General features: G+C 43.2%; 1 protein-coding gene across 1 annotated transcript in view; it reads right to left on the bottom strand.

Annotated features, from left to right (window-relative positions):
• Positions 1-669: 669 nt before the first annotated feature.
• Positions 670-10,410, bottom strand: part of LOC126263382 (uncharacterized) — a 63,109-nt gene continuing 53,368 nt past the window's right edge. Inside the window, exon 4 of the mRNA XM_049960475.1 lies at positions 670-1,044. Coding sequence (XP_049816432.1) covers positions 670-1,044 — 375 coding nt within the window. The remainder of the gene's footprint in view (positions 1,045-10,410) is intronic.

Here is a 10,410-nt window from a genome sequence, read left to right as displayed (position 1 = left end):
CTCATCCACTGCCACTACTGAGTTGACAATATTCATGCAACTTGCATAAGAATGCGGTTAAGGTAGGAAAACTGCCAACATTGTAACAATAAAGAGTAATGCAACGTCTAATGTTTTATGTAAATGTCACCGGAACACAAGAACTTTTATGATTCTAGTGGGAGCAAGCTTTGTCGCTGGCTTCGGTTAACAAGTAGTATCGGGTCATTGATAATCAGTAGTCGGTTGAAAGCAACGACAGTTTATGCCTGCGTTATCTGAAACAAGCTTCATAGTTAATACTAAGGAAGAGCTAAGGAAGGACACACCTTATAGCATTTCCGTGCGTGACACGGGAACATTGCTCGACAGTACGGCTGTTGAAGTTAGTATTTTTCGTTTTTTCCCTAGATCGCAAATAGAAACAACCAGTATCGCTCCCTTGAAAAGGAAACAGAAAAAAATTTTCCCCATCTTTTCCCAGTCCGTGCCTGTCCTTTTCCATTGACCTCGTCGACTACGAGATGTAGAGCCTTAAATACTAACAACACGATGATCAAAAGCACTTGTAACAACTTCCGAAATAATGGTCTATGTTACAAGCTCTTATGTGCAGAAAAAGCTTTTGGAAACAGACGACGGTCGCGAAGGGCTTGTTTTCATGTAGGTAAAAGTACGTCGTGGCGTCCGTTATTTCCAGTCCAGAAGCTCTTCAATATCTTCCGTGAGGATTTTCCTGTAGACGGGATCAGAAAGGAAGACGTGGCGCAACTCTTGATCGCGGTCGCGGACCATGAAGCGCTGGAAGTCGACCGCCGACACGTACTTCCTGGCGACGTCGCCCGTCATGGCGGTGAGCTGGTGGTGGGCGGGCGCCATGACGACCCCACCGAGGCGCAGCTGCCGGTAGCTGCTCACCAGCTCTGACCATGGCAGCTCGCGCTCCGCGTCCACCCCGCCAGCCGCCAGCCGTGACGTCAGAGCGCTGTGATACTCGCGCAGCAGGTCCTCCAGGTGGGCGGAGCGCAGCTCGCGGGAAGTGGACAGGTGCAGGAAAAACCCGATCTGTGGGACAAGCAGCTACGTCACACTCACTGTCAGAACCCTAACCAAGCACTACTCACGGATATAAGACATTCATTGGTTAAGAACCGAATAGATTACTCTGTTGTTTACACTTTCTGTCGATCTTAATTGCGGCCTCTCGAAGTTGTCTGGAAAGAGCCAACTTTACAATCACGGCACACAGTCTTAGCAAAAATTATGACAATACACTCATATTACTTCTAAAGGATTTTTTTCATGTATGCAGTGATTAATATTTTGTTTATTGTGTCTCCCTTTCTCTTCTCCTCTCTAAGACACGTACACAACTTTAATACAACGAACTTAGAAATTCGATAGCGAAAAAGAAGCTCTTAGGGAGACAGAATATCTGTTTGCGTTTCAAGATAATATGAAGAATTACTGGGTAGATGGCCAATAATCCTTTCTCCTTACTATTGCATGGGGTGATTCAGTGTGTCTACCTACGGACTTTATGCAGCCCGCAACATCTTTAAGTGTGTGTGTGTGTGTGTGTGTGTGTGTGTGTGTGTGTGTTTGTGTGTGTGTGTGTGTGTGAATTCCTAAGAGATCAAACTGCTGAGGTCATCGGTCCCTAGATTTACACACTACTGAAACTAACTTATGCTAATAACGACACACACACACACACACACACACACACACACACATACACACACACATGCCCTGAGGAGGACTCGAACCTACAGCGGAAAGGGTCGCGAAGTCCGTCACATGGCACCTTAAACCGCGCGGCCACTCCGCGCGCCCACCTTTAAGTACCATGCACAAGATTTTCATATTCTCTCACTAGACGCAAACTATTCACCCTAGAGAAAAAGTATGACTGAGAACTTTTTTGTAGGACATTTGATGTTGTTAAGGTTTATACTCGGATACGTTTCCGCTAGAGACCGTTATTTTCGAACTATTCGAGAAAAACGTTTAAAGGTGAACTTCAAACACGTTTTTCTTGGATAACTCCAAATCGGTGGCCTCCACCGCAAACGTATCCCAGTACAAAATTTAACCACGTTAAATTTCATACAAAGTGTTTCTGTCCATTTTTTCTGTAGGACCAATAGTTTGCGCATAGTGAGCTAGAGAAAATCAAAATTTTGCGCATGGTTTTTGAAGGTGTTATGAGTTGTGAGTTGCGTAAAACCAATAGGTAGCGGCGATTGACTCACCTGTATTCTATATTTCAGGAGGAAAAGTGAATTTTTTACGTGGTGCTAGTGTAAACTACTCCATTAGTCATCCTATTTAACATGTGTACTTGCTGAGATGCTGGTATCGAATGTAACCCAGAACTAATGCTCACACAAGTTGATAAACAAAGGAAATAGAGTAAGTTCATTGTTTCTTTTCATGAATTCCACCTCCGACGTTAATTCATTTCCAAACTCCCTTTAAAAATAAAAAAAAAATGATTTCTTCCTCTGTCACCTTGACGTGCCATTCTCAGGCCAGTACTATTCACAATGTGAACGACCGATTCGTCTCCTATATTTACGTTTACTTTGTTGAGTTCACCTTCCAGTCACACTCACAGGCAAAACTTTACTGGAATAATGTGCGGGGATATCGGTGACCAAATATTGTAATCACTTCTGTATAATGGCCTTGTAGGGAACATTAGCATTTAGTAATCAACTGGTGACTAAAATGTGCAGAGGCTCCCTCTGCTGGAAGTAGGTACCCATCCTTGTAGCCAAAGGAGCTTCTCCCAAGAATGCTGGGATCTCATTTCCAAGGTAGTCTAGATAACGGGACTACGTAGGACGATGTAGTTACACAACGGTCCCAATCCACTGTCTATCGTATCACATAGGTTCAAATGGCTCTGAGCACTATGGGACTTAACTGCTGTGGTCACCAGTCCCCTAGAACTTAGAACTACTTAAACCTAACTAACTTAAGGACGTCACACACATCCATGCCCGAGGCAGGATTCGAACCTGCGACCGTAGCGGTCGCGCGGTTCCAGACTGTAGCGCCTAGAACCGCTTGGCCACTCCGGCCAGCTCATATCACATCACACATTTACAAAGAAACCCTCTCCAAAATGTTTCTCCAGAAAAGCGTGGATGTTTCCATCGGACCACCGATGTGAGTTAAGAGTGTTATTGATGCCGTTAGAAATGAAAGTGACCTTCAGTAAACATTATTAGTGAGATTCATCAGTGATTTCCGATAGCGATAAAATTGCTATCGTCTACTAACATCTACCATCGGCCGTATTCTTGTAAGTAGGATACCGTTATATAAACTAATTCTGCGTGTGCCTGTGGGAGGTCTGTATTCTACCAACAGAATAATGTCTTCTAATTCATTCTGCTTATGTGCACATTCAAATGAGAAGTAGCTGCTGGGCACCTTATAATCCTCTCTTCAATCTGATTCACAGCAATTATGAAATCGCCTACAACATTCTCTTCAAACAGTAACAGCGTTCCCGTTACTAAGACACGCACAATTACCGTAGCGGCATACTCGTCATTTATAAACACGTGTGACATAAACAAGAGATATTCTATAAATGCCCAACAAATCAGAATCACCGCTGAAAAACACACCATCTCAGTTTCAACTTCACAACAATGAGGATCAATAAATAAACTAGAGTACCAAAACGCGAACTAAACACTGTAATCGCTGTATCCATGTAACTCATAAAATTAGACCACATTATACGAGAAGTATTACTCAAATTGGTCACCACTAACAAATCTTAAATTATTTACTATTCCTCCTTAAATACCATGTATTTATGAATGTTACTGTTGATTTCAAACTGTTATGATTATTAACAGCAAATTTAAAAGTGTGTGGTTCCTGAAAAGGAAGCAAACGCTGAAGCTGTCATGAATGAAATACAAAAAGTAGACATAATATCCACAGCCGTTAACTGGTTTTTTGAGTATGCTTCCACGAATGCTGTAAGCAGGACGGCTGTGAAGTTTCCAGCACACATATTGCGCTCCAAACATTTCCAGATGCGATGCTCAAGCCTCCCTCACACCTCCCCCCTACCACCCTTACACGCACACACACACACACACACACACACACACACACACACACACACTCACACCTGCTGTATTTTATGCCAAATTAAGTGGCGTCTGTTCTACCTGTGTTATTCAACAAATTGAAATAAGCTTCACTTACAGTGCGTAAATTGGCATCTTATTCAAAAGTATTTGACTAATCTGGCAGCATTCTCAAAACTACTCAAACATTTAAAATTATTTATCAGTAACACATAAAGATATTAACAGTACCATAGTATATACTGGAATGTAACAAAAGTATCCAAAGGGCCTCTATTACCAATCAAAATACAAAAAAACTTTATCTCAAATTTGATGTACAACTTTATTCCACCACGCTGTGTTTTAAAATATTTTATTTACACAGAATTTTGCAAGGGAAATTTTATTTGCACAGATTTATGCAAGAAAAGTAGTTTAAAACACAGCCTAATATAGCAATCCTTCTTCAGATTCCTTGAGGATGTGGGGCCTACACAGAAATCTCATGTGTACACACAGCATCAGAAAATACGTAATGCATGTAACGCAAAAAAATTTATACATCTTTATTAAACGATCCAGTTACATAAATGTGATCACTGGCTATGTTCGATGTTGGAACGTACAATAACCACTTACAAACAGCAGGGGCCAGCACTAGTATTGAAGGATATATAAAGTGTATCCGGGTGACATGGAACACAGTCATTAAGGTAACGCTGAAACGGTGCGATTTATTTGACGTCCAGAGGGGCTGGAATATTGGTTTTCGGACCATGGATGGAAGCATTACCGAAACGGCTAAATTTGTAAACGGTTCGCATGACACCGTGGTTAAAATATACCGTGCGTGGGAAAATGACTCTATCCAAAACAGGCGCCGAGGCAACTGTGGAGCATAATGGAGAGCTGAAGAATGGAAGGATATTGCGGAGACATGGCTTAGCCACAGCCAAGGGGATGTTTCCAGAATGAGAATTTCACTTGGCAGCGGAGTGTGCGCTGATATGTAACTTCCTGGCAGATTAAAACTGTGTGCCGGACCGAGACTCGAACTCGGGACCTTTGCCTTTCGCGGGTAAGTGCTGTACCATCTGAACTACCCAAGCACGACTCACGCCCCGTCCTCACAGCTTTACGTGTGCCAGTACCTCGTCTCCTACCTTCCAAACTTTACAGAAGCTCTCCTGCGAACCTTGCAGAACTAGCACTCCTGAAAGAAAGGATGTTGCGGAGACATGACATAGCCAAAGCTTTACTTCTGCCAGTACCGCGTCTGCTACCTTCCAAACTTTACATAAGCTCTCCTGTGTACCAGGACAGCACTTGCCCGCGAAATGCAAAGGTCCCGAGTTCGGGTTTGGGTCCGGCACACAGTTTTAATCTGCCAGGAAGTTTCATATCAGCGCACACTCCGCTGCAGAGTGAAAATCTCATTCTGGAAACATCCCCCAGGCTGTGGCTAAGTCATGTCTCCGCAATATCCTTTCTTTCAGGAGTGCTAGTTCTGCATGGTCCGCAGGAGAGCTTCTGTAAAGTTTGGAAGGTAGGAGACGAGGTACTGGCAGAAGTAAAGCTGTTAGGACGGGGCGTGAGTCGTGCCTGGGTAGCTCAGATGGTACAGCACTTGCCCGCGAAAGGCAAAGGTCCAGAGTTCGAGTCTCGGTGTGGCACACAGTTTTAATCTGCCCGGAAGTTTCATACATGCAACTGTTGAGCAACTGACCGCCCTGATGAACCAATGGCGACCGTTAAGCGTCCGCTGCTACCTATGGTCCTCTGCAGCAGGCATCTGGTTTGTGCACACAAGCTGACTGCTGTTCATCAGCGATGAAGGCTGGGATTTCCACGCCAGTACCGCTACTAGCCTTCCTCTGAGCGCCCACATGTGGCTTTTTCAGATGCTCCATCGGACAGATGGGCGTTGGCATGTACGGCGTGAAACGTCTAAAACCAAACACCCTAAATGCATTATCCTCTGGAAAGTGTTTTCACAGCTTTTGTCATTCTGGAAAACACAATGTTTACACTCATCCATCCTTGGGGACTTCGACAACATGGCATCAACCAGAAAGAGAATGCAGCATGTCACACAGCTCGTATAATACACGAGTGGGTTTGAAGAGCATCAAGATGAGTCTAGTGCACTCCATTGCCCACCAAACTCCTCGGACTTATACCAAATGGAGAATCTGTGAGACTACCTGAATCGTGCTGTTCGTGCCTTCGTTTCTCAACCGAAAAGCGTGGTGCAGTTGGCCATGGCAGTGCATTAGGCACGGTTCCACAAACCTGTCTGTATCTTCCAGAACCTCACTGACTCTCTTTCTGTGCGTGTCACAGTGATCCGCGCTGCCATGAGCGGTTATTCAGGATTTTGACACCTGACCACATTCAAGTGACTGGGTAATTACCTAAAATTAAGGATCACCAGATATCAACTTTTTCTTTCTGTTTGATACTTAAGACTCGTTTATTTCAAATAGTGTACTGCTTAGTCAAAAAAAGTGGTTCAAATGACTCTGAGCACTATGAGACTTAACTTCTGAGGTCATCAGTCTCCTAGAACTTAGAACTACTTAAACCTAACTAACCTAAGGACATCACACACGTCCATCCCCGCGGCAGGATTCGAACCTGCGACCGTAGCGGTCGCGCGGCTCCAGACTGTGGCGCCTAGAACCGCTCGGCCACCCCGATCGGCCGTACTGCTTCGTCGGCAATGACTTTGTGTAAGAGTACGAAACGCATCTGACTCAAAATAACACGCTAATCAGGCAGTTGGTACTTCATTTTAGCCTAAATGAGGCTATGTTAAAATAAAAAGCTTTGGAGGAAGACTGAAACATTCACTGATTGGAACTATGGTGACAAATGTCTCTAAAACCTTTATAGATTCTGTTCCCTTTCCCTTCCATAATGAACTACCAAAGAATATGTAAATATAAATATGTTATGTTCCAAATGCGCCATGTAATAACACAACATTGAAAAAGAAAATGATGAAGAATGTTCGACATGTCGAAAACACGACATCTGAAAAGTTAGATATTTGCAACATAGTAAAATTATGTATCAAAATAAGTAAGGATTTTAAGCACAAAACACGTATGGAACTACAGTTACAAATTTTGCTGTAACGCCCCTATGTATGGGGAAATTCATTCAAAAACTGCTGTAAGATGGCGACGTACGTGGCTAAATGTCATGTATTCTTCATTGTGCAATAACACATATTCACATTATCAGCAGAAGATGACACACGATTTTCACTGCGAGATAAAGTTTTTTCCTTACATGGAGTAGTTATAACGTCAGCGTGGTTTTGAGTAGTGCCACGTGTGTTTTAGTAATAATGAAAAATCTTTAATTTCCTTATAATGTAGTTCTGTAATCAAACTATGCTCTTCGACAACAGCACATTAAGTCTCTCAATATCAAGGGAGGGAGGTGGTATTTTGTCCCCTCCTTATGATGATATTGTAATTTTTTCATATACTAAAACTGTGAAAAATATTTATTGTTTACCACGATACCAGAAATGCTTCAAATATACTATGTGATCAAAAGTTTCCGGGCGCTTGGCTGAAAATGACTTAAAAGTTCGTCCCGCCCTCCATCGGTAATGCTGGAATTCAGTATGGTGTTGGTCCACCCTTAATGACAGCTTCCACTCTCGCAAACATACGTTCAGTTCGGTGCTGGAAGGTTTCTTGGGGAATGGCAGCCCATTCTTCACGGAGTGCTGCACTGAGGAGAGGTATCGACGTCGGTCGGTGAGGGCTGGCACAAAGTTAGCGTTCCGAAACATCCCAAATGTGTTCTGCAGGATTCAGGTCGGGACTCTGTGCAGGCCAGTCCGTTACAGGGATCTTATTGTAAGGTAACCACTCCACCACAGGCCGTGCGTTAGAAACAGGTGCTCAAGCGCGTTGAAAGATGCAATCGCCACCCCCGAATTGCTCTCAACAGTGGGAAGCAAGAAGGTGCTTGAAAAATCAATGTAGGCCTGAGCCGTGATAGTGCCACGCAAAACAACAAGGAGTGCAAGCCCCCTCCATGAAAAACACGACCACACCGTAACAACGCTGCCTCCGAAATTTACTGGTCGCACTACATACGCTATCAGATAACCTTCACCGGGAATTCTCCATACCCTACACCCTGCCATCGTCACGCCACATTGTGTACCGAGATTCGTCACTCCACACAACGTTTTCCACTGTTCTATCGCCCAATGTTTACGCTATTTACACGAAACGAGCCGTTGTTTGGCATTTACCGGCGTGATGTATGGCTTACGAGCAGCCGCTCGACCATGGAATTCAAGTTTTCTCACTTCCCGTCTAACAGTCATAGCACTTGCAGTGGAACCTGATGCAGTTTGAAAATCCTGTGCGATGGTCTGGATAGATGTCTGCCTATTACACATTACAATCCTCTTCAACTGTCGGCTGTCACTGTCAGTCAACAGACCAGGTCAGCCTGTACGCTTTTGTGCTGTACATGTCCCTTCACGTTTCCATTCTTCACTATCACATCGGTAACAGTGGACCTAGAGATGATTAGGAGTGTAGAAATCTCGCGTACAGGCGTATGACACAAGTGACACAAAATCACTTGAGCACGCCCGAAGTCCGTGAGTTCCGCGGAGCGCCCCACTAATATGAAAAACGTATGTTTTTGGGGGTGTCCGGATACTTTTGATCACTGCACATTTGTAAGTTTTATTAGTTCATATGACATTTCCCAGTGAATGTCATGCCAACAGTCTCTTGACTGTTTTGATGCGGCCTGAAAGGAATTTCTCTCCTGGCCAACCTTTTCATCTCAATATAGCACTTTCAACCTACGTCCTCAGTTATTCCAATCTGTCTTCCTCTATAGTTTACTTCCTTTACAGCTCCCTCTAGCACCATGAAAGACATTCCCTGATGTCTTAACAGATGGCCTATCATCCTGTCCCTTCTTCTTGGCAGTGTTTTCCACATATTCCTTTCATCTCCGATTCCTCGCAGAACGTCCTCATTGCTTACCTTATCAGTCCTCCCATTTTCAACATTCGTCTGTAGCACCACAGATCAAAAATTTCTATTGTCTTCTGCTCTGGTTTTCACTACCATACAATTCTGTGCTCCAAACGTACGTTCTGAGAAATTTCTTCCTCAAATTAAGGCCTATGTTTGATACTAATAGACTTCTCTTTGTCAGGAATGCCCTTTTTACCAGAGCTAGTCCTCTTTTGATGTCCTCCTTGCTTCTCCCTCTTGGTTATTTTGCCGCCTACCTAGAAAAATTCCTTACCTTCATCTGCTTCGTGACAATCAATCATGATGTTAAGTTTCTCGCTTTTCTTATTTCTGATACTTCTCATTACTTTCGTCTTTCTTCGAGTTACTCTCAATCCATATAGTATACTTAGTAGGCTGTTTATTCCTTTCAGGGGATCATGTAATGCTTCTCCATTCCATTCATGATGGCAATGTCGTCAGCGGATCGTATGATTGTTCTCTTTTCACCTTGAATTTTAATTACACTTCTGAACCTTTCTTTTATTTCCATCATTGCTTCTTCGATATACAGATTGAACAGTAGGGGAGAAAGACTACATCCTTATCTTACATCCTTTTTAAAACGATCACTTCGTTCTTGGTCGTCCACTATTATTGTCCCTTTTTGGTCTTACACATATTCTATATTATCCGTCTCTCCCTATGGCTTACCCCTATTTTTGTCAGAATTTCGAACATTTTGCGACATTTTATACTGTTGAAAGCTTTTACCAGATCGACAGATCCTATGAATGTCTCTTGATTTTCCTTTAGTCTTGCTGCCATTATCAACGGCAAAGTCAAAATTGCCTCTGTGGTGCCTTTACCTTTCCTAAAGCCAAACCGATCGTCATCTAACACATATCTAATTCGCTTTTCCATTCTTCTGTAAATTGTTCTCGTAACTTTGATACGTGATCTGATAAGCTAATTGTGCGATAATTCTCTCACTTGTGGGCTCTTGCAGTTGACGGAACGGTGTGGGCGATATTTTTCCGAAAGTCAGATGGTTTGTCGTCAGACCCGTACATTCAACACACCAACCTGAGTATACTCTTAGTTGCCACTTCCCACAATGATTTTAGTAATTGTGATGGAATGTCATCAATCCCTTCTGCCTTATTTGATCTTAAGACTTCCAACCCTCTCTTAAATTCTGATTCTAATATTGTATCCCCTATCTCTTCTCAATCCTGTTTCTTCTTCGATCACATCGGACAAATGCTTCCCCTATTTTGGGCCTTCAACGCACTCTTCACACCTACCTGTACTGTCAC

The sequence above is a fragment of the Schistocerca nitens genome, chromosome 6 (genome assembly GCF_023898315.1).
Source record: "Schistocerca nitens isolate TAMUIC-IGC-003100 chromosome 6, iqSchNite1.1, whole genome shotgun sequence".
Classification (NCBI taxonomy): Eukaryota; Metazoa; Arthropoda; class Insecta; order Orthoptera; family Acrididae; genus Schistocerca; species Schistocerca nitens.
The sequence above is the reverse complement of the archived record's forward strand: the minus strand, read 5'-3'. Positions and strand labels throughout refer to the sequence as shown.